Source organism: Achroia grisella, unplaced genomic scaffold (assembly GCF_030625045.1).
Source record: "Achroia grisella isolate CSIRO2021 unplaced genomic scaffold, CSIRO_AGI_Agris_v1 utg501, whole genome shotgun sequence".
In the NCBI taxonomy this organism is placed as follows: Eukaryota; Metazoa; Arthropoda; class Insecta; order Lepidoptera; family Pyralidae; genus Achroia; species Achroia grisella.
Window position 1 is genome coordinate 1,014,853 of NW_026712897.1, and position 26,085 is coordinate 1,040,937.

The 26,085-nt window shown below is 35.6% G+C and overlaps 1 protein-coding gene across 1 annotated transcript; it reads right to left on the minus strand.

The window, feature by feature from the left end:
* Nucleotides 1–25,233, minus strand: LOC131846115 (low-density lipoprotein receptor-related protein 6). Its single transcript, XM_059195341.1, has 24 exons — nt 24,891–25,233; nt 24,258–24,481; nt 23,569–23,759; nt 22,804–23,094; nt 22,056–22,240; nt 21,167–21,396; nt 20,165–20,335; nt 19,686–19,919; nt 18,866–19,007; nt 17,566–17,730; nt 16,900–17,044; nt 15,967–16,094; nt 15,231–15,384; nt 14,383–14,657; nt 13,655–13,885; nt 13,204–13,342; nt 12,507–12,782; nt 11,642–11,830; nt 10,790–11,000; nt 3,340–3,527; nt 2,388–2,546; nt 1,554–1,665; nt 1,214–1,413; nt 1–390 (listed from the first exon to the last, which is right to left on the minus strand). Exons 1-24 carry the CDS (start codon nt 24,979–24,981, stop codon nt 153–155), a joined length of 4,569 nt encoding a protein of 1,522 aa, XP_059051324.1. The 5' UTR covers nt 24,982–25,233; the 3' UTR covers nt 1–152.
* Between the last annotated feature and the right edge of the window lie 852 nt (nt 25,234–26,085).

Sequence of the window (26,085 nt, forward strand, 5' to 3'; positions counted from 1 at the left end):
ACGTTCTCTTTGTATATATTTACATTTTTTGAAAGCCGATTCCGCATGAACCTCCGTACTTATAGGGCCATGCGTAAAAGTCGACTCCTGCGTGACGGAGCACACTATATACCGTGTGTAATAGCTGAACAGGTTCGTCACCTGTGACGGCGTCAGTAGAGGCAGGGTGCGGGAGAGGGCGGCGGCGCGCGCGCGCTGTGCTCGGGCTCCGACTCGCAGGCGTCGGTGGAGGCGGGCGTGGGCGGCGGCGGCCGGTTCATGGCGCGGTAGTGCCGGTACGCGCGTCGCCGCGACGCCGACGCCGCTAGTGACGCGCCGCTCGCCGTCGCCGGGCTGGGCGGCGGGTTCGCGGTTGGCCGCGGGTACCGCTCGCATAGGCTCTCGGACGCCCTGATCAAAAATTAGGTGCATTAGTTTTGTCTTGTTGAGTTTGTTTTGTTTTGTTGTGCAGTACTTTTATCAGTATATTAGTGGAGTGTGGGTTCCAGAAGTGTTAATAGTAAAAATTAAAAAAAGGCTCATTTTTATTATTAGCACTTCTGGAACCCACACACAACTTCCTGTGTCGTTGTATTAGGTTGACTGGAAGAGATTTCATATAGAGATAGGTCCTCCTTTGCTAACAAAATTTCTAATTTGTATTTGAAATCTTGTATTTAATACTAGTGGAGTGGTTCGAGCCGCTATATGGGTGAAGTGGTTGAAATTAATTTCTGTAGAATGCGGAGCGGTACTCAGTCTGTGCAGCTGGCGCCGAGAGGTCTCGCTCGTGTAGCGGGCAGCTTGGTGCGTGCGGTGAGCGCGGTGTGTGCGGGGGGCGGGGCGGTACTCACTCTGTGCAGCTGGCGCCGAGAGGTCTCGCTCGTGTAGCGGGCAGCTTGGTGCGTGCGGTGAGCGCGGTGTGTGCGGGGGGCGGGGCGGTACTCACTCTGTGCAGCTGGCGCTGAGAGGTCTCGCTCGTGTAGCGGGCAGCTTGGTGCGTGCGGTGAGCGCGGTGTGTGCGGGGGGCGGGGCGGTACTCACTCTGTGCAGCTGGCGCCGAGAGGTCTCGCTCGTGTAGCGGGCAGCTTGGTGCGTGCGGTGAGCGCGGTGTGTGCGGGGGGCGGGGCGGTACTCACTCTGTGCAGCTGGCGCCGAGAGGTCTCGCTCGTGTAGCGGGCAGCTTGGTGCGTGCGGTGAGCGCGGTGTGTGCGGGGGGCGGGGCGGTACTCACTCTGTGCAGCTGGCGCCGAGAGGTCTCGCTCGTGTAGCGGGCAGCTTGGTGCGTGCGGTGAGCGCGGTGTGTGCGGGGGGCGGGGCGGCGCGGCGCCGCAGTCGTCGGAGCGCGAGCCATGCGCCGGCCGCGCCGCCCGCCGCTCCTGCTAACGCTCCGCATACTACGAACGCGCTCGACTGCCGCGACGATCCCCGACCCTGCACAATTCAAATAGCTGCCTTTACCCGACACGTTCTTATGATGGATATATTTAGTAGATATAATTTATTGTTGATATCATAATACAATATTCGAATACAGCGAAATGTGTGACGATAACAAAATTATAATATTATACCTCGGATTTTTGTGCGAACTCGCAGGAGCCAATCACTTCATCGGAGCCGTCCTCGCAGTGTCGATGTCCGTCACAGACGAGTTCTTCAGCTAGGCATAGGCGGTCGTCGCACCTGTTGATCATTAAGGAGTGAGAATTGTTAGATTTAAGTTTCTAATGTAACAAAACGCAATGTAAGCGCATAAGTAAATGATGTAACAAAACGTAATATGCCATCTTTGTATGATTGGTTGTAATTAAAAAAAAATAAAAAACTACTCTTTGTCTGAAAGTCAACGTGTTTAAATAGGTTATGGGCAATAATCCGTATTTCAGTAATAATAATTTAAAAACAAGTGATTATTACAGTTTGAAATAGTTGAACTTTCGTATAAATATGACTACAAACTATATTCAAAGTGTTCCGAAACTTAAGGGGAGAGAAAATTATGATAAATGGAGTTATGCAGCTGAAAATTTGTTGGTACTCGAAGGCATGGTTAATTATATTAAACCAGAGTCAGGAATCGACATAAAACCAACAGAAGATGCTAAAACTAAGGCGAAGATAGTGTTAACAATAGATCCGGGATTGTATGTGCATATTAAAGAAACCAAAACATTTTTTGAGTTGTGGGAGAAACTAAAAAACATGTTCGATGATTCAGGTTTTTCAAGAAAAATAACCTTATTACGGCATTTAATCTCATTGCGACAAGAGAACTGTGATAATATTCGACTACTTGTGTCACATATGTAGTACAAAAATTAAGTGTAACCGTATTTTATGGGTCGCTAATTATATTTAGTTAGATAACGGTACCTAATGGCTTTTTTACAACAATTAAAAGTTACCGGAAGGCCTCGGGCATGGCGGCGAGCGCGCAGTAGGCGCCGGCGCGGCAGTCCCTCAGCGCGCCGACGCAGGCGCCGTCCGCGCAGCGCAGCCCCGCGCACTCGCCGCACTCCGCGTCCTCGTCCGACCCGTCCGGGCAGTCCTGCTGCTTGTCGCATCTAATTCAAATTCAAATATATAACACATGATAATATGGTCCCTTCATTGCATGCACTTAACTTATGACAAGACTAACTAATCTACCGACTATATACGTGATAGTGTAATCATTAGACTATCACTTAGGGGTTATCCTAACATAGTTAATACATCTATAAATAAATTTTAAGTATAAAATATTGTAAATAATTAAAACGCACACGCTCATAATGGAGTATGCTTTAGGAGAAGAATTTCTGAAATGTTATATTGTAATATTGTTTGTGTTCATCCATAATAAAACAATTAGCTGCCTTTAAACTTACGCTCTTATACGAATGAATAGGCTTTCAAGGAGAAAAAAATGTGCATGTAAACTTAGGCAAAGAGAACAACTACCGCGCGCTCTGCCAGTTCGCGTAGTCTCGTCTTCTTCAATGTGCGTATTGTAGCACTTATTTAAATTTTTACTTGTATTTTAATTAATTATTATTGCAAAATGGTGCACTTGACTATGGAGCAAAAACATAATTATGGTAATTTATAAATACAGATTTTGTTTTCCATATACATGCATGATGTATATGGAAAACAATATCTGTGAAATAAAAATATAACTTTTAAAAGGAGGTGAAATAACATGCGTCATAACAACAGTCTCGAAAGTGAACAATAAAAATAAATAGGTAAATCACGATTAGCGCTAACGCGAGAAAGCCAGCATACGCACGCTGGTCTTAAATAGCGTGCGTTCCTGACCCCGCGTGAAAGAACGTGTCGTGTAAAGTCAGCTATTGATAGTGTTGTACTGACTTCCAGTCGAGCGGGATGCAGTGCGGGCGCGGCGCGTGTGGCTCGTGCGCGGCGCCGCAGCGGAAGTGTCCGGGCGCGCAGACGGCGCGTGCGCACTGCACGCCGCACCCGCACGAGCCGCGCGCGCCGCACGCCGCCGCCGCGCCGCCGCACGCGCGCCCGCCGTAGCACGGGTGCTCGCGTGCCACCTGCCACGTCAAACATCATTTTACTTCTACCCAGCAAATGTTACGTCACAATGTCGTTCTAAATTCAAATAAAGTGATTGTATTTTTTCCCAGAAATTTCGTTCTTCATCTTCATCATGTAGGCCAGTGTCGTCCAACGTGGGGTGCATGCGCCAAAGGGTGTTTTTGATTGTTAAGAAAGGCAATTTGAAAATGGATTTGACACGAGTTTAACCATTTCGCTCTGGGCAATTGAAATGCAATGCTGGATTTCGGTTACAATACCGAAAAAAAGCAAATTCTTAAATTTTAAATTAAAATAATAAATTAATATAGACAAATCTTTTTTTTTAATTATACGGAATTTCAATTTTTCATAAATGTTTTTTAAAAGTTTTTTAACAAAATTTAAGGCTAGTGCCTTAAATTTTGTAATATAGGTTATTTGAATAAGAGATAATTAAGTTTCAAATAAAAAATCATTTCAGGCCACACAGCACATTTAGGATTGAATAATCTTATCCACGGATCCCCAAGGGTGTACTTTGATTAGGGTAGTTAAATAAATTAAACTACGGAAACCTTTCCACAGTGGTTGTTATATTATTTATATTAATAATTATTCAAAGACTATATGTGTTCCAAAAAAAATCTAAATAGCGTGATGTAGAAAAAAGTGTAAAAACTAAACAACGCCATCTAGTGGCACACTTAGGAACTAAAACAAACGTAATCTCGTTCGATTGTACATTCTGCCCACCAAGGACAAATTGCATCTTGTCCTTTACAATTATCAACCTGCCCACCGTGATGTACTTTAATCAAATAAATTTACTGTAACTACTTATTATTAACGAAAATAAAATATTACATTCAAAAGAGTACCTTACTCAAAGAAGTTTGAACACAAATAATATAAACTAAACAAAAACCTGCCATTATTTGGCTATTGGTAAAATACACAATTTTGAAGTGGGCCTTTTAAGACATCCATTTTTAGTTTTTAATGTTACTACTCTAATTATATTATCTTGCCCTGGATGAGTAGCAACTATCCTGCCATAAAGCCAACGAGATGGAGGTAAACCCTCTTCCTTTATAGCTACTACATCCCCTAAATTTGGTTGCGGAGTTTGTGATGCCCATCTATAACGATGGAAAAATTTAGTTAGGTATTCTTTAGACCACTGACGCCAAAAATCTTGCACTATCCTCTGTGTATATTGCCACCGCCTTAAAGAGCTCACATTGGATGACGTAAAATCATAATCAGGGGCTGTTCTCAACGGTTCTCCTATCAAGAAATGTCCTGGCGTCAATACATTTAAGCTATCAGGATCATCGTTGAGTACTGATTGAGGCCTTGAGTTTAAACAAGCCTCGATTTGAATGAGTACTGTAGCCATTTCTTCGTACGTTAACGTTGAATTGCCTATTATTCGTTTCAGGTGGTATTTCACTGATCGGATCCCTCTTTCCCAAAGTCCTCCAAAATTAGGGGCGTGCGGAGGAATAAAACGCCATGTGCAACCAAGTATTGCATTATTGCAAGGATTCTGCTACTTCGTCCATTACAGCTTTATTTTCTGCATGGAACAGTTTTTTAAGTTCAACGGCTGCACCAACGAAATTCGTGCCATTGTCACTCCAGAGTTCTGTACAGGAACCACGCCTAGCCACAAATCGTTTATAAGCACTTAGAAATCCTTCCGATGTAAGGTCGCTCACAACCTCTATATGCACCGCACGAGTGACCATACAAACGAATAGGCATATATATCCCTTATAGGATCTGAAACCTCTGCCTTTAGTTGTTCTGATCTGAATGGGACCAGCATAATCTACTCCACTGTGCTTGAATGGACGTGTAGGAGTAACTCTACTTGATGGCAACTGTCCCATCAATTGGCTTTGAGTTGTACCTGCGTTTTTTATGCATGTTACACATTTACGGCAGTATGATTTTACTAGCTGTTTCCCGCCCAATATCCAAAATTTTGACTGAAGATAGCTTAGAGTCAATTGCAGTCCACCATGTAAAGTTTGCATGTGTGCATCCGCTATCAAAAGTGTGGTTAACGAAGACTGTTTAGGGATCAATAGAGGGTGTTTCTGATTATAGGATAGTTGGGAATGTTCTAATCTTCCACCTACTCTCAACAAGCCCTTTTGGTCTATGAACGGGTTCAATGGTTTCAGTGGACCCTTCAGTTTATTTGTCTTCATTGTACTATTAGTGTTACTAAAAACCTTTAGAAAATGTTCTCTCTGACACTGCCTTACGCACGTTTCAGAGCATCACTCAATTCTTTCGCAGAGAGGTACTTACTACGAGACGTATCATTCCGTCCTTTTCTGAAATTCAGAAAACGTCTGCAGTATGCAATTATCCTTACTAATCTGTTAAGCGAAGAATATTTATCCCATATAAAACAAGTTGTAACTGTAATATGAACTTTGGCTGTTTCTAGTTCTGTTTCGACATCTTTTGGTTTTACGTACAGTATTTCCTTATCATGCAAGAATCGTGGACCTTCAAACCACATTACATTATTTTTCAGTTCTGATGGATACAACCCTCTGGACGCATGGTCAGCGGGATTGCATTTGGTACCAACATGCGACCAATAATGACTATCTAAATTGGTCAGAATTTCAGACACACGATTTGCAACAAATACCTTCCAACGATTTGGATGACTATTAATCCATGCGAGCACTACTGTAGAGTCAGTCCACGCATGCAGGTAAGTCTTTTGGATGTTCAATACCTTTGCAGTTTTAATTAAAAGTTTAGTCAGTAATACTGCTCCACACAATTCCAATCTGGGAACCGACACTTGTTTGACCGGCGCCACTTTTGTTTTTGCAGAGATCAATGTGACTCGAACATTTCCCTCCAAATCAACTACGCGAGCATACACAACCGCCCCATAAGCCGATTGTGATGCGTCACAAAACCCATGCAACTCAACTTTAACATCACTTGCCTTGGTACCTATCCATCTCGGTATTTCAATTTCAGTTAAAATAGTTAGTTCATTTCGATATTTAATCCATTCTTGAAGTATTTTTTCAGGTACTATTTCGTCCCAATCAATTCCTGTTAACCATAGTTTCTGTATAATAATTTTGAAAAGAATTGTACATGGCGCTACCCATCCCAGAGGATCATAAAAACGTGATATATCAGAAATAATTTTTCTTTTAGTAATTGGTTCTTTCAGGTCTGGCAGCTTTACAGTATAGTGGAAGGCATCGCGTTTACGGTTCCAGGTAAGTCCTACAATTTTAATAATATCATCTGTCTTTATTTTTAATTCTTCTTTCAGATCATCTGTCTTTCTAGATTCCTTCATTTCTATTAACAACTCATTATCATTCGTAGTCCATTTTTGTAACTCAAATCCTCCTTTTATTAGTAAATCATTCATTTCTTTATATATTTTTATACCTTCAGCTTTATCTTGACAGCCCGTTAATAGATCGTCCATGTAAAAGTCAGTCCTTACCCTTCCAGCAGCTAATGGGTATCTATTTTCTTCATCCTCAGCTATTTGTTGCAGCGTTTTTATTGCCAGATAGGGTGCAGATGCTGTCCCAAAAGTAACACGAAGTAATCTATAATGTTTAATTTGATCTTCAATTTGCCATAATATACGCTGAAAATTAATATCTTGTTTATTAACACGAATTTGACGGTACATTTTGATTACATCAGCAGCTAAACAAATAGGCCAAGTTCTCCACCGTATCATAATATGTCTTAATTCAGACTGTAAAGCAGGTCCTACTAACATATAATCGTTCAGTGAACGTCCATTTGTTCCCTTACAGGAGGCGTCGAAGACCACCCTTACTTTCGTTGTATCTTTATCATTTTTTACTACAGCATGGTGAGGTAAGTAAATAGCATCAACACTCCCCATTTCATTTACAGGTACCTCCTCCATGTGACCAAGAGATAAGTATTCATTTATTACTTCTTCATAACTTTTCTTTAAATCTTCATTTTTATTTAATCTTATCATTAATAATTTTAATCTTTTTTCAGATATCTGCAGGGATCTACTCACCAACGGACTCTCCTTGAATGGAAGACGGACAACATATTTACCATCAATATCTCGGTAAGTAGTATCAGTGTAATATTTTTCACACGTTTTTTCTTCATCGGTAAGTAATTTTTCCCTTATCAATTCTGTATCTGATTCCAATTCCCAGAATTTCTTTAATATTTCATTTTCTTCTATTCTACAGTGCATAACCTTTATTTCAGGATGCGGGTTGGCAGACACTTGAACTACTCCAGATAATATCCAGCCTAATCTAGTAGATTGCGCTACCAATGTTTCCGATGGACTCCTTTTTATTCCATCTTGTAATATACGACAATATACCTCCGCTCCCAATAATAAATCTATGCGATTGGGAGTATTATAATTTGGGTCCGCAAGAGTAACATTCTTCAGATCCTCCCATTCTAATGATTCCACTCTTTTTGTTGGTAAAATACTGGTAATACATTTCAAAACATATGCCTTTATAATAATAGTAAAATTAGTGTCAACTAGAGACTTCAGTTCTATGTTCACCATAGCCTTGGAGATGATATCCTTATCTCCACCCAATCCAGATATTTGCCCTCTGATCGGGATCTTTTTTAAACCCAAATATTGAACTATAGACTCCGTGACAAATGAAGATTGTGATCCTTGATCTATCAAAGCTCGTATAGTGTAACCCAGACCATTTCTCGACTTGGCTTCGACTAGCGCCGTAGCTAGTAAAACCTGATTACTAATTCGACCTGTCGAGAAACAACTTATAGACTGAGTTGGTTTATCTACTTCCACACCTGAGCTAGTAGACGGGACAACACACTCATTGGACGATGACATTTCATCACTATTAACAACATCACTGTTACCCGTGGGGTGTAAAAGAGAGTGGTGTTTTCTTTTGCACACACGACATTTTATTGGAATAAAGCATGCTTTGGCAGAGTGGTTGCTACCCAAGCAATTAAAACAAAGATTATTTGTTTGTACAAATTGACGGCGATTATTTACATTTTCTTTAGCAAACTTTTTACAATAACAGAGTTTGTGACCTTCCATACAAAACTGACATTTAGCATTGGTGACATGAAATGATTTAGGCTTACTAATTTGAAACCCTTTGTTACTATTCTGAGACTTATTTATTACATTAGGTTTATTATCTAAAAATTCAATAGCACGATAGCGACTAGTCAAAAACTCTTTAAATTGTTCGTAAGACGGTAACTCATCAGACGACTTACTATTATTTGTAAAATTAAATTCCCATTGTCGCCTAGTTTCATAATCTAATTTTAAAGTTAAAATATGTATAACTAAAATATCCCATCCCTTGACATCAACACCAATATTACATAAAGTCGCCAAACAATCATTAGTTGTATCTATCAATTCCTTGATACCCGTAGCGGATTCACATGTTAAATTTCTCTGACTTAAAAACCTTTTCAATATATGATGACAGATGTATTTTTTATTATTATATCGTTCCTCTAATAAAGACCAACACCTTTCATAATTACTGCCCATAATAGGTATATGCTTTAAAACTTGTTCGGCTTCGCCTGTTAAATAGCCCTTCAAATAATGTAGTTTTTCGACATCATCTAAAGTTTGATTTTGGTGAATTAAGGATTTAAATAAATCGTGGAAGGCACTCCACTCCGAATATTGGCCTGAAAAGCCTTTTATATTTATTTTCGGCAATTTTACATGCGTAGAACCACTAGTAGAACCACGCGACTGTTCCGTATTAATATTTGACTGAGCGCTATTAAAAGTTGACAAAATTCTTTTTAAATCACCTTTAAAATTCAGATACATTTGTTCAGTTTCATCATAATAATCATTCGCTACATAACTAGAAGATCTCAATAATTTTGGCTCTACAGTGCGCATTATATCCTTATGACCATTTAAAAAATCAAACCAATACTGATCTAAACTTTCCAACCTTCCTTCTACATACTCCTTTGTTAGTCTTTCTTTCGGACATTTTTTAAAATTAACTTGTGCTTTTTTAATACGCGAATTAAGATCCTCTTGAAACATAACTAAAGATTCCATGTTTACACAGTAATAATATTATAAACAAATAAAAAACAAATTTTTAATAGAATATTTTAAACAAAGTTCAATCTTTAGTAAACACACAAAATTTATTTCCTTATAATTTAAAAGTAAAATTAATATTTATTGTAGTGACTAAAACTGCTATGTATAAAAATTTTAAAATTATTCTAAGTGTTTAGAAAAGATTGCACCTCAAATAAAAATCGGGCATGGATTCCCCGTCTCTTCAATATTTGTAAAACTATTCTAAGTCCTAAAATTACTATTAACTACATACAATTAATCTTAAAATTTCTAAGTTATTATTTTCCTATATATAAAGTTCAATATTGCTTGTAATTTTCACTCTTCTATGAATAGTTTAATATCTTCTAAATTTTATTGAAATTCTAAGTTAAAATCTTCTAGTATTTAAGACTCAAAATCACTTGGCAAAACGAAATAACTATAAAATGTACTCACAGTTGTTTTCCCACTATTTCAACACAACACAAATTGATGTACTTGCCGCCACTGCTCGCCTTACACAATGAGACACAGTGTTGCCTCACTTCTCGCCTTCAGCTCTGCTTTATTCCTCTCCAGTCCTGTTGTCCTGACAGCACCCACACGCTGTCTGAAGCTCCGCCCTGCTGCTTCGCTTCTGCTTCTGCTTCGTAACTACGTTTGCAACAGCAATCCACTGTCCGTAGTTCTCATGTGCCAAAAAATGCACCACCACTAGGATGCCTGCCGAATCCGGCACTCGAAGGACCACAATGAATAATCTTATCCACGGATCCCCAAGGGTGTACTTTGATTAGGGTAGTTAAATAAATTAAACTACGGAAACCTTTCCACAGTGGTTGTTATATTATTTATATTAATAATTATTCAAAGACTATATGTGTTCCAAAAAAAATCTAAATAGCGTGATGTAGAAAAAAGTGTAAAAACTAAACAACGCCATCTAGTGGCACACTTAGGAACTAAAACAAACGTAATCTCGTTCGATTGTACAAGGATAATATTCATTAGTGATAGTAATTCACTGGACTTAGCAACACACCGACAGAGTGTGTGGATCGTGCCGTTCATCGACAGGGAAATTATATTGTCACTTTTTAATAATAGTACCTATGAATGAATATGAGTCGTTTCATACAATACCTTGTGCACTGTGAGTGCGGCCATGAGCCTGGCGACGTGCGGGACGGGCGCGGCGGGCGCCTCCCGGCGGTGCAGTGCGACGCGCATGAGGGCGCGCTCGTTGGAGCCGCCCGGCCCGCCCCCCGCGGCCGCCCCCGCGCCCGCCACCAGGTACAGCGCGCCGCCGTACGCCGCCAGCGTGCCCACCCATCCGCCTTGCCAGATTATACGACTGCACAGACATCATATATTTATACAAATGCGTCCAAAACATCGGGCATATACATTAACGACACGCAAGTTTCTTGCTCGTTCTTTTTGTGACGTTGTCTGTCTGCATTCCGAAACAAAAATATGAGTTTTAAAAAGTGCTTACATTAAGTTTATTTGAATCAAGATTATTTATATTTCTGTCGACTAATCCTATTTGATACACAATATCCGAGTAATACAGTACAGAATTGAGGGAAATTAAAAATAATATAAAATTTACAAGATATGAAATACACACACAAACTTTATTTTAGCATTGTGTATTACTATCAAGTATGGTTGCAGAATAGAATCTCTCATAAAAAAAGCAAATATTTGTAGTCTTAAGTAGTATTTGTATTAGTCTTCGATTATTTTATGTTATACAAAAAAATAAAAGCCAGTGATGGCAGTAAGCTGTCACTTTCGATTCAAAATTCAGAAATGGGGCATGTTAACTGTTGTGTCACTATGACATCGACAATCGACAATGCCTCTGGCTATTCCACCTGGGATAAATCGTGATGGTGATGATTATATGTATAATATATGTGGAATTTTTATTTGAAAGTAACTTTATAATATTATTGTATGGTATTAGCTTAAGAAAACAGTACTAACGTCTTGTTACTGTCAGAGTCGAGATCGACCGCGTAGATCTGTCTATTCACCGCCCAGTATACAGTAGATGAAGACTGGTCAAGAGCGAGTGCGGTCGCATTAGCCGCAGTTGCCAACCACGTGCGAGCGGTTCCGTCTACATTCGATCGCATTATAGCACCCAGGCCCACGTCATTCCATATCAGGAACCTGCAATCAAAACAGTTCACATTATAATGGTTCCCGGAGATTGAAATTACGACAGCCCGAGCCGAGGTTCGAACCCCTAAAGGTAAAGGCTCTCAGATAAAAGTCGAATCCGTCAGGCAGGAGTCCTCTTATATAAAACATTTTGAAATTTTGAATATAAAAACCTTATTCATTTAACTCTGCCACAAACCCGTTTTATGTTTATTATTATTACAGTGATTTAGCACTTTCAAACGATTAAATTCGTTTGTTTTTATAGTTGAATTTATGTTGGAGCTTGGAGGTAGATAGTGTAATATGACGATTTAATCGTATACAAGATCCAGTTCGAGGTGGCGCAGAATAGAAAAAAATTAAGTGGTTTCCCATTACCATTGAGTGAATTTCTACATTGGAATGGTAACAAGCTGATGTTTCACCTGAAGGTAAGTAGTAAACGTCGCCTACATACGCCTCATGTATGCAGTTATCTTTCTACGAACTTTTTGCCATTTCAGAAGACTGAGATGTTTCTTTGACTTATATCATCCTACATCTAAACATATGTTACAATACAAAGCAAGCTGTTAGTTTCCTCATAATAATGAAATAGGGGACGCAGAGGACATTGTACAAAGTCCATCTCTGTACACTTATCAAAGTCGTCTGGTAAATAATAGAATAAAGTATACATTACCTCTTAGTCTGATGGAAAGCCAGATGTCTCGGCATCATGCCCTCTCCTCTCATTACGACGCCTACAGACGAACTGTTCGTAATAGACGTAGCGTTGATCGAATCAGCGTCTATGCAAGTCCAATATAACGTGCGGCCAAGCACATCCAGAACCATGTGGAACGGCCTCAAGATGTTGGGAACCACAACCGATGCGTCGCTGACCGCCGATGTACTAGAGTACGATATTGGTACCCGTCGAATGGAGTGGAAATCCTCTTCCATCCAGAACAGATGTCTAGAAAGGCAAGGATAAACTGTTATAAAACTGTAGAAATGTTTTTTTACCTAATTCGTAATTGTATGTTAATTTATTAATTAAAATATTGTATATGACGTTTTTTTTTATTTGTAGGTCCTGTCCATTTTTCTTATTCTACTGAAAATGTGATGGTAAAATAATAAATAATGACTGAGTATTTTTTTAATAAAGAATAGATTCCAATTGCGTATTTAAAATTAAAATTATCTGTAAGAGTTTTGGAAATCACATTTGGTTGCATAAAAAATTAATTTATTTTGATTTGTGGGATGAAATACAGGTATGAAATAACAAAATAGTATTAATAAAGATTAAAAAACAAAAACTGTTTCTACATTTATTTATTAGATTTATGGAGTTTAATTTTTTGTGCATCACATGGTAAACCTATACTCACTTGCTGATAGGATCATATTCTATGGCTTTTACATTTTTCAGTCCAGTGAGGGGAATAAATGCGTCAGCACATTCGCCATTTGCAACCAACAATCTTCCGATGGCATTCTTTTGAGCGAATAATAGAAATTCTTCAGGTTCTGTACATAAAATGTTTACAATTATATTTAAAGTTTAATAATAAATAAATAAACGCAATATATATATATATATATATTAACATATAACATGGTAAGTCATAAGTGCTATTTAAGATTTTATGTAATTTTCTATGGTCAAACAAAATCTTTGATTTGATTAAATTCGGTTCTGTTCAGTTTTGGAAAGAGTTTAATGAACCATAGTATAATTTTTATAGTAGTACATCCTTGCGTTGTTATACACCATCATGTGTACCTTTTTATTTTATTTAACAAAACACTGGAAAATAAAATAAAATGGAGTATATATACCGGAGCAGGTGAGGTTGTCTCTGTTGAGGCGGTAGTGTGCGGGACACCCGCAGCGGTAGTCGGCGGGCAGCGGCAGGCAGAGGTGCGAGCAGCCGCCGTTGTCGACGCCGCACTGGTTGCCGCCGCCGCCGCCGCGCCGCCCGAACATCTTCAGGTCCGAGATGTAGTCCAGCTGCTTGTATAGACCGCGACGGTCGCCGCCGTCGGTCTTCTTTGCGGACTCTATCAGCCCTTTAATATTGCAAATAAACATTTATGTAATTCTAGTAACCCGTTTGGGTGCATTACAAATCTTTGAATTTCTCGACTTTTCTGTACTATGACTTACATGTATTATACATATAAACCTTACCCTTAAATCACTCTATCTATTGCTGAAAGTGCAATAAAATCTGTTGCGAAATTTTAAAGATCTAAGCATACAGATAGCTAGAGCGACTTTGTTTTATATTATTTAAAGATATATGTGTGTAATAATTTCGTAACGAAAACGGTTTACATGTTGATTGTATTTAATTTATAAAAAGAAAACTGAAGAATACATAATTGATCTTATTTTTAATTATATTTCAAATACTTGAAAGGAAGAGAAATATTCATGTATTTCTGCTCCCACATGAAATTATAACATCCTTTTTAAAATTAGTGCACATATCAATTTATTATTTACTACTTAATCACGTTCGAATTTTAAAAACAAATAAACAATATGTAAAATGGTAAAATACCTGTATTCCAATCACCCCAAAACACTCTGTCGCCGTATAGAGTGAGTGCGTTAGGCATAGACACGTCATCAACGAGCGTCTTTCTGCCGGTACCGTTGAGGAACGCGTACTGTACCGTGGGTGGTTCGAACGCGGCCCAGTAGAGTGCACGGTGTTCGTGGTCAATAGCTAGTGCTTGTACTCGACCGGCTTGTTCTATTACCACGATGGCCGAGGAGCCGTCCATTGCAGCGCGTTTTATGCTTTTGGAGCCAAGGTCCGACCAATACATGAATCTGTTGTGCAGATTTATTCTCTTTAGATCATTTTTTTTCTAAATAAGTAAATGATTCACATTCAAATTCAAATATCATTTATTCATGTAGGACATTTTAGTTGCTTATGAACGTCAAATTTTTGACAATATAATAATAATTCTTTCAATACCATCCAGTTCGGTATATAGATCCAATTGAGAAGAACTGGCAAGAAACTCAATTGAATTACTTTTTTTTAAAAGCCAGTTTATTTACAATGTATATTTATATAGGTGTCTATGTCTAACATTAAATGAAAATCCAGTGCATGAAAAACTATTGCCATGCACACTCGTCATTCAAGTAATTGTTTAGCTAAGTTAATTCGTCGTAAATGAATGCAGTGTTTGTGCAGTGTTACAACATTTAAATTATTGTGAATTAGTCACAATAAACTATTGTATCAATAGTACAATATTTATAATTTTCTACCATATGGTAGTTTTTTTTTTTAATATGCGTTTAACGCATATTAAAAAAAAAAACTTTTTGTCTTGTATAATACAAAAGTGCTTAATATTAACATTATGTTTATTGTATTCCTTTACTTACCCTTTCTTTGGATCCAAAGTAATACTTTTCGGTTTTTTTAGTCCTTGCCAGATGAGAGTGCGTCTGCTGGAGCCATCGAGTCGGGCTACTTCGATGCGTTGTAGGGCCGTATCAGTCCAGTATATATTGTGCCCCGACCAGTCTATTGCGAGACCTGTCAATTAAAATATAAAAAAAAAACATAATTAGGAAATAATAAGATGAGAACAAACGAAGTATAATTATTATCAAATTGTCATTTTCCTTTATTTAATATGTAATGTATTTAATTTAGACATTTAAGTACTTGATTTAATTTATGTTATGTAATAAAAGTAATAATTCAACACAATGTAAATTGCTTTTTTTAGTAGCATACATATTAAAATTTCATTAAAAAAATTGTTTTGAAAATAACACCCAATGTACAAATGAAGTACAATTACAATAAGCACTTATAGAAAAATTAAAAATGAATACTTCTATTATACCTAAGTACTTTTCTTTATAAAGATAAAGAAATCCCTCCTCGGTGGTCTAGTGGTTTAGCATACCGTTTTACATCCGATGGTCGTGAGTTCGTCCTCGCACAGTGCAAACATTTATATGTATAATATTTATGAATTCACAAAAACAGGGTATTTAAGTATTTATCGTATATTAGTTGGCGCTGTGTGAATCTTCCAGGGATAAAAAAATTGATTATATAAGAATTGTACCAGTGTGGGTTGTGATTAAAAGATAAATAGTACCGCACCTTCAACCAGACCGGTCCACTCGAGTATTTTCTCCACATTCGTACCGTTTATTGAGCATCGGTTTATTGTTTTCGTCTTGCTGTCAGACCAATACAACTTCGCATCGGACACGTGCACTGCTAAGGCACTGCAAAGATTTAATAAGTAACTTTTATTATTATATACAATAGAAATAAACTTTATTAAAATAAACTTAATATAACCACTTTTGAAGTCATATTATATTAGTCATGTCATATTATATATTTGATTACTCATTTGGAACGCAGTTACATCACAAGAAGATCGAAAAAGAAATTATTATTATTATTATTATTATATAGTAGTAGTATATATATATATAGGTATATTGTAAAAGTTATGTCGTGGCTAGTGTTTGATTTTCACTAGTCCATCTTTTCAGATGGTCCTGAATAGTCATCGGGTCCTAGCAAACCACGCTTTTCAAGGCGACATATATTTTGAGGACCCTCAGTTAATTGGCCATTAATAAGTAACTAATAATCAGGATTGGAATTCATATTGTGGAAGACTAAGACAATCATACTGGTGGAATAAATATTATCACAAGTCAAATATTCCATAAAAATGAGGTGATTTCAGTGTCAATATTTATAGGATATTGTTAATTAAAAAATATCAGTAAATAAAATGGCTAAAAAGCTTACGGTCCACCTGATGTTAAATGGAAACCGTCGCCTATACATATATATGATAGCACAGACTAAAATAAAATGATGATCACTATGATAATTTTAATGATATTGTTTTAAATTTTGATATTACTATTTGCGAGATCCTACTAGAACATGCAATTTCTTTTTAGATATTTAATAGTTATAAGTTTCTTTCTAAAAAAAAGTAAATTTAAATTAGATTATTAACAACTTATATTACACACTATACATGTAATTATTTTTTGAAGTACTTACCTAACTTCCTTCAACTCTTTGATAGGCAACACAGCATCATTATTTTCATGTTCTATTCCAATGTGCCCAATTATATTCTTTCGGCTATATATCAAGAAAGCTTCTGGTTCTATACAAGTTTTTCTGTCGTTATCCAATTCTAAACCTGTAAAAGATATATTTTTATAGGAGTATATCATAACATTTAGTATGCTACCTGAGGAACTGGAACACTTTGTATGAATGTGGTTAGCAAAAGGTTACCCTATGCTAATAGCGGCCTCTCAGAGATAAACACGTGATCACCTCTTGGCTATATCCAATCTATTGGAAAAATAATCATATAAATGGGTTCATTTTTCTTTTATAATGGATGATAAAGGAATGGTGTATCCGCCTGCGCTAACGGTATACGCTGACGGGGCACCAGTGGAGAATGATAAAACTCATTTTATTTGACCTCAGATTATATGACCTCATCAGAGGTCAGATCAGATGGCCTATCGTGGCAAATAAGTCAGGAATTTAACACGTTGGTTTCCAGGCGGAACCCCGTGGAGCAATGGGGTTATTAATCCACATTACTAACAATCCATTCCCTCTGGAGCTAATATATTGAATGAAGAGACAAAAAAATACTGTATTGATAATAATATCTTGGCAAGTAGTTTAGTAGATCATACAAACCTAAAGGACAGCTGCACACATAGTCAGTTGGTCTATTGAAACATAAATGTGAACAGCCGCCGTTGTCAGCCACGCATGGGTTCCAGCCGATCGAATCGCCTATCTTGAACGCCTTAACGCCCATCATGTTTGCCATCTGCTCCACTACCGTCTGCCTTTCTATGCCTTTTTAGAAAAAAAAATATTTTATTTATTTAACAAAAGATACATAATTATTATACAGTAATTACGGTAGACGTTTAAAATTAATTTAATATAAACTGAATTTTATAATAAAATGTAGTACTACTAAAAACATGTAATTTTTATACTATATGTATAAAAATTACATTTTTCGCCAAACTACTTAAACAGTTTGTTGCGGAATAGAATGAGTCATTTATTTTAGATAATATTTATGTCAATTGCCTAGTACTATGGGTACTTACACAAGCTCTGTTTTGCCTATGGCGCTGTGTGAATTATCCAGGGTAATTTTATTATCTTTATGTTAGAATTAATAAAAATAAATAATTTAAATTAAAAATTAAAAATTCATATTAATTGATTCGGTGGTGTTTGGCGACAGACTTACTACAGATACAGATAATACGATTATATCAATTAATAAATAGTTTTACCGATCATTTATAATTTAATGCCTATTTTTTTTTAATTCCTAATTCAAATAGCCCAGAATTAGATATTAAAATAATTAGATTGACAAGAAAAGCTCTATATTTTAATGCATTCTATTTTACATTACATATTTATACGACACGATGAACTTTTGAATAATATTGTCGAACGAAAAATAGAAGAAAAAAGGGGAAGGAGAGGACCGAGACACAGCTATATCTAGCAGATCAAAGTTAGAGTCGTGTTGTATAAACAACAAGAGCTGATGGAAAATCGTTGAAAATGGCAGGAGCTCCACCGACAAAAGCGCGGCTCATAAATTATGAATGAATGAATATTGAACAAAATTTAAGCTTGTTGTGGCGTGGTGGGCCGGGTCAATGTGCTCCCTCTAATATGGTTGAGTGCACTGATACCTGGCTCATCCGTCATACTCCTAACCGGGTGCTGATTGTTGGAACTGGTCTGGTCTGGTCACTCTATTCTCCCAAATTTAAATTTAAAAAAGAATCTTTATTATTGTATTGTACAACATTTATTTGAAAAGAATATGAGTTGAGTTTCTTGTCAGTAGTTCTCATCTCGAAATCATTTCGAAATGATTGTAGAATTAACATATCATAAGAGACTGTAATAGACCTGCATAAATAAAGATATTTTGAATTTGAATTTGAGTACATACCAGAATTTTTATTTACTCTATACAGAGTGCGTCTTTGTATATCCGTCCAATAAAGTCTGTCGCCAAGAAGAGTCAAGCCAAAGATGTGGAGGATGTCACTGCTGTGTACCTCTCGGCGGTCCGAACCATCCATATTTGAGACCTGCAAACATAGTTCTTTATTTAGAACGTTTTTTTAAAAGTTTCTCCTTTATCAGAAGTGATTGTCAGCTGCGGCCTAATAATTCTGTCAGAAGTCCACTAATACAAAAAATGTAATACAATTTAAATTTATGATTTGAGGACTTATATCTTTGATGCATATACATAATATATACCATCACGACTGTAATGACTCTATCTGGGAGTAGTCAGAGCCGGTGTGTGTAGCCAGAGTTGATGAATGCAACAGTTGGCAATCTCTCATTTTGCTGGGTATGTTTTGAATCCAATGTGGTAGTGGCCGAGCCTACTGCTATCTGGGATTTATTTTTGGTTTGATATAAGTTTTTCCCGCACAGGAGACCCAGAAATACAAATTACCAAACAGTTTTTTTTGGTGTCGAACAGATTTGAACCCACGATCTGTTAGACGTAATTTAATTAGTAGTAGGCCATTCTTCTTCTTCACTCTTAAGGTATGATGTCATTTAAAAATTTGTTTCATATAAAAACTACTAGCACAGTGGTCAAATTACAATGCGACGAATATAGTTACAAAATTAACAATTGCTAAATAAATTAACATACAATCCGAATCTATACACAATTATTAATACACCGAATACACTTTAAATTACTAATTTCAATTATAAATGACAAGACAATTACTAATACTCACTTCAATTTTGTGCGTTCTGCCATCACCCCAATAGAGTTTATTATTGACTGTATCTAAAGCTATTCCATTAGGCCAAGTGAGTTTTTCGGAAACTACTAACATTCTCTCACTACCATCTAAATTAGCACGTTCAATTTTCGGTTTCTTTTCATTCCAGTCAGACCAGAACATCCAGCCGGCTGTTGGGTGAAGGGCTATAGCACGAGGATCGTAAAGTTCTTCGTGGATTAACACCTTAAAATTAAAATAGAAAGATGATAGAAGATAGTAATAGTAGTAGTAGAAAAGAAGAGAAACAGAAAAGTTAGTACTATTCAGTTATAAAAATAATGGAAAATTCAACTAAATTTGTAGTATTTTTGTTATTTTAGCATCAATTATATTACACGTAATATTAAGAATTAATAGAATTTTAACACGTTTTATTTGTGTTTCCGCCAATATATCAGGAATTATTGATAAAATACTGACGAACTTACCTTTCTAGCACTACCGTCGAGTCTAGCCACAGTGATAGTATCAGTAATAGGATCTGTCCAATATATATTCCTGGCTAGTGGATCTATGGCAATATTATCTATAACACCACTATTGTGGATCACAACCGATTGTTCACTTCCATCCAATCGGGCTCTAGATATTGTTTTTGTCTAAAAAAATATGTATGAAAATATTATGTTTACATTCCAATAATCTGGAAATACCTATTATAATTAAATTAAATCAAAATCAATATATCTTTGTTCATATAGGTTCATTACAGACTCTTATGATATGTCAAATTTACCAGTTTGGAGTTTGGTTTATTTGTCAGTTTGGAGTGATGTCGAGCTAAGAAGAACTGACAAGAAACTTAAAATTCGGCTCATACAAAAGAGTAATGAAAAATATGATTGTTTGTATGCCCTGACCACATTGAATTTTAAATTATGTTATACATAAATGTATAATTAATTAAGAATAAACCATCAATTTATCTTCACGAAATAAGAATATATGTTTTTTTATTTCTTTGCCATCCCAGTTAAGATCATTTAGGTGGTTCAAACATATTCAGAGGGTGAATACTAACGATAGGAGCAGTGATAATTAAGACAAACTGATTAATACAAGGCCAAAATTCAAGATATGTAGGATAATGTGTGTAAGTATAAGTATGAAGAAAATAATCAGCTAGACATGGTGCCTCTCCCCCCCAAGGGGGATTATTACTAATGAAGATAGTAGCCCCATTTCGACATTTTACCATACCAGGTCGAAGTTCACACGGGCCCCCCTGGAAACCATTATGGTCAATTTCTAGTAAATTAGCCACAATGGGCAAACTGACTTGACCCTAATTAAGCTAATTGTATAAGCTAACAGAGCACCAGTTTGATGGGATAAGCAATTCTATTATTCAACTGGTGCTCCGTAAGCTTAATTGGGTGCACAATTTCATAATCATCCATTAAAAGAAATCGGCTCCATGTTATGCTTACCATACTGTCAGCCCAATAAATATATTCAGTTTTTGGATCAAAATCAACTGTTTGGGTTTTCTTCAGATCCTTTAATGGGAGCGTGTATGGTGTGAAGTCTGGTGAATCCAGTGATATTTTTGAGATACTCCAACTCTGTGCAACTAGTAGCAGCATTTGTGGATTATTGTAACATGTTGTATTACTGGTTTCCTTTAATTTCACGCCAGTAGGGCATGCACACTCATAACCTGCAGATAACAATACTATATTAGATATGTTGATTTGATAAGTCTGGCTATTTAATATTTAGTACATATGTGAAAGTATGAATTTATAATATTTTATTTAAAAAGAAGACTGATAAATGAGTTATTTCTATGATTTTCCAAGCTAACCATAAGTCTTCCATATGTTGCATTAAAATAATAATAACATACTATTTACTAATAGTGCTATATAATAAGTTTATTCTGAATATGTCTGTTTGAATAGAAGTATGTCTTGTGTTCCATTTTGAACTTTGAGAATTATTTTAAGATATTGGACAATTCAATGCAATTTGAGTTTTGTTTACCACAGATATAGTTCAAATACTCAAATTTATAGTTATTATAGTCCATAAATCAAATATACACATAAATCTTTAATTTTGTAATTGATATAATAGTTAATATTGTAATAGAATTAATAATGCCAGACAGTTTTATGAGCTGTAAAAAATACCTTATTATATTTACGTTTTTGTCAATAATCAATTAATTTGACAGTTAGATACATAAATTGTAGTTTTAATAAATAATTATAAATTTATTTTTAAATCATTCTCTTTTTTTTAAACGCCATTGCTTAAGCCCCCTGGAGGTCGCGACTGGTAGTTTGATTATATCTAGTTAAGCAGATAACTTACCTGGAGGATTTGGGGCTAGAAGGCACAAGTGAGAACATCCTCCATTATTAATATTGCACGGGTGTGGTACTGCTGGCATTAACTGCCTGCTGCCATCATATGCCTTGATATCTACAGGCACTGGATTCGATTTTATCAAATCCTTTATAGGCCCATTAGTTGATATGTCCCATGAGTGAATTGACCTAATAAAAAAAATGTGACAAATAGCAATTTAGTAATCACTCATAGGTAATTTAGTATTGTGTAATTTATATTACATAATAAATATTTTTAAATTTCGACTGATTAATAATATATATGCATGAATAATAATCTTTACATAATATAAAATGAAGTTGCTTCACTGTCTGCTCACATTGACCTTTTAGACTACGCAACAGATTTTAATGCGGATTTTAGAAATAGATACTGATTCAAGCTGAAGTTTTATATATGTACACCGGTGTAAAGCCAGGGTGAGTAACTAGTAGTTTGTAAATATATAAACTATAATGAATTGATTGGATTTTTTTGTGCTATAAAACTAAATATAAATCAGGTACCTATATTGGTTGTATAGCTACCTGATACTTATAAACTAATTATGAATAGTTGTTGTAATGGTAAATTATAACCAATAATATTTCTTTAATATTAGTTTAAATTTATATTAATAATTAAATCAGTCACTACTTTAAGTTGCAAATGTGAATGTATACAAAGAATTTAGTTATGATTTGTTTATAAGGTAATGAATGTATCTTACCAAGTTTTCCAATCTGTCCAATACAGTTTGTCATTAAATATAGTTAATGCATATGGGTATTCCAATCCCCCATTGACAACTTTTCTTCTGTTTTCACCATTAAAATCTACTACATCTACAAAATGTAGTTTTGCATCCACCCAATAGATTAAATTTTTGTCATAGTCAATAGTTATGCCATTTGGCCAAAATATATTATCTTTTACAATTACTTTACGAGTTAAGGGGTCTCCATTCATGCCTGATCTCTCAATTTTAGGTACTTCACCCCAGTCAGTCCAAAATAATAAACTGTTGAAAAATTAACAATCTCATTATTACGATAGTAATGTTTATTGTAAATAGAAACTAAACATAATTTAGAAGTATTGTAATGTTAGAACAAGGGAGATACCAATTTCTTAGAATTCTATGGATTCAGCGTTGCAGGGCAAGTTTTTTTAGATTGTAGAGAGATTTTGCTGGTATTCCTCTTGCTCCCAATTCTACTGCATATAAATTAACCTAATTGATCACTATTTCAATAATTTGTTCATTCAAATTCAATGAATTAACAAAAAAAGGCTAACACAAATTATTAATATTAATTTTTATTTCTAATACAAGGGACACAAACAATATACTATCTAATATCATGTTGCACCTGTTATCTAGAAAAATAAGCATTAAAGCAACATGCACATTAAATAGGTTAACAAAACTATTAATTAAAACTTAAATAATCTGATTTTAATGTGGTGTGGAATTTAGAGTTAGTAAACATACCCTTCTTTAGGAACTACGGCAATAGCTCTTGCTAGGTCAACTTCAGACCAGAAGAGGACCTTTCTGTACTTATGTTCTATACTTATCACTTCTATTTTGTTTGTCTCTCCATCTGTCCAGTATATTTTATCAGTGTACCAATCTATTGCAATGCCAGTTGGTGTTATCAGTCCCTCAGACACTATCCTCATCTGTAAACAAGCAATAACTCAAATACATATATCGCCTTACTATAACTGTGTAAAAGAATATAATTTTGAGTATTACAACCCAGTGTCATCCTACCGCAATTTACTGAAATTTCAGAAGCTTTCAGTGTAAAACTTGGTTGATACAAAAACCTGTGTTAGTTTATACATTGACTGCTTCTTTGGTGAATTATAGATAACAAACCAAATTAATCAGAGAGATTGCAGTATTCATCTCTTCCCATATCAGTTTCAAACATAGCTCACTCAAATATTTTATTTTAAATATAAGACTGAGTAGTGACTAGAGACTTATTTAATACAATATCAACAGTTGATAAAGCTTTATTGACTCTTGTTTAATTAATACAATTTAAAATAATACTATTGAAAGTTTATATGTTGATATTAAACATAAAGAGATAAAAATATCTATATTTGTTATAAAATGATTAATGTCAATAATGGATTAACTATATTAATAGTAAATCAAATGCTCACCTTTTCTCCTGGCTGTGTTTCATTGTAACGCATACATTGTATTAGTTCAGATATTTGATCACACCAGCATATTAAGCTCTTATGATGAATGAAGTCGACAGCCGATCCCTGCTTTAGATCCTTGATGATAGCATTTGCTCTACCAAGTTTTTGTACATTCACTAACCTGATATCAGACTCGGTAGAGTATAATAGTATTGGATTACTGCTAACTCCATAATAACCTGCGGAATATTTATTGATATAAACAATTACAGGGTTATTCTAAATGAGGAAAAGTGGTTCTAATGATAACAATGTACTTTAACAGATCGACTTCCAGAATGTTCCTGGAAACCTGGTTAACCTCATGCATTTGTCTCAATGGGCTAATTGATCTCACTTATCCTCCACTGGTGCCCTGCCAGCGAATAACGTAAGTGGAAGTGTATCATAATGTAATTATACATTAAAGAAACGTAAACAACAAAATGGTTGCAAATACAATATTATTTTTATTTACAGTATTAAGTATAGTATTATTGCTTACTTAGGGCATCAAAACATTGTAAACGTGTAGGGAAGCGTGTATTTTTTTTATATTAAAATTTCAAAAAGCTGCAAATGTAAACATTGTACACTTAGAAAACTAACCTTTCAACTGTAGAAACATTAACAAACAAAACACGTAGATAACATTTTGTATAATTTTGTCGGCGTGCAGGATTCTTCGGCGCTTTGTCATAATGAAAACAAATGAACACCGTCAGTCCAAGTAATCATGTGTTTATTTTTGAAGCTTGCTTGCACTGTTGATAAAAGGCACTGGTAGAAAACATTTGACAGTTTATATCTAAACTTAGATAATACATAAAAACTTAAGATTCACTCGACTTCAACGTAGTTGATGTAATCTACTGTAAATTAAGAGTTTATAATAGAGATCAACAAAGTAGATACATTTAGCCGTCTCTGGGAGTTTCGAGACAGAGGAATTTCTGTGTGTTAGGGCACGCTTACACTGTTAAATCTCACTATGCATTAAGAAGCAGTGGTAGAATATAGGATTCATTATTTTATTACTTATGAATATTTAAATAAAATATTGATAAAATTTGTATGACAAATAGAATATTTAAATTTAAAAATAAAATAATGTACAAATGTATTTTTCGTTATTTATCATTAGTATGAAACTGGCTTAATGATTACGTTCCGAATTACGAAGAATTCGGGCATCGCAAAAATGTGTTAAACTTAATTAATTATCTTTATAAAATTGAAATTGATTACTTTTTATAATATAGCACTCTTCAAATGTATGAAAAAGTATAATTTAATTATGGTTATTGTAATCAATATTAATAAAAGAAAAAGCATAGTAAATGCTTGTGATAATAAAAGTTTTAGAACAATATAATAGATGGCGTTTGTAATATAAATGTAGATTGTACACAAACATTGCTATCGGGTCCATCATGGCGCGGCGGGATAATATAAACAAATTATGTATGTAGGTATTTATTACTATGAACTACATATATATTACAAAAGTAGAAACATTTGGTTTTGCATACAATATTCAACATACTATCTGAAAGAAACTCAGTGTTTGGGACGTATCTTCAGAACTTCTCATGTTAGCAAAATAACAGTGGTATACAAGGAAATAACACAGAATCAATGATTAACACAATATAATCACTGTACAAAATAAATAATAAAGAGGTCTACTAATAGGAATGAGTACTATAGGCAAGGATCCTAGTATAAAGGCGAGATTTTGTCCTCATACAAGTTTGTATGAGATCTTGACCTACGAAAGTCAGTGAAAATACTATTATTTCTA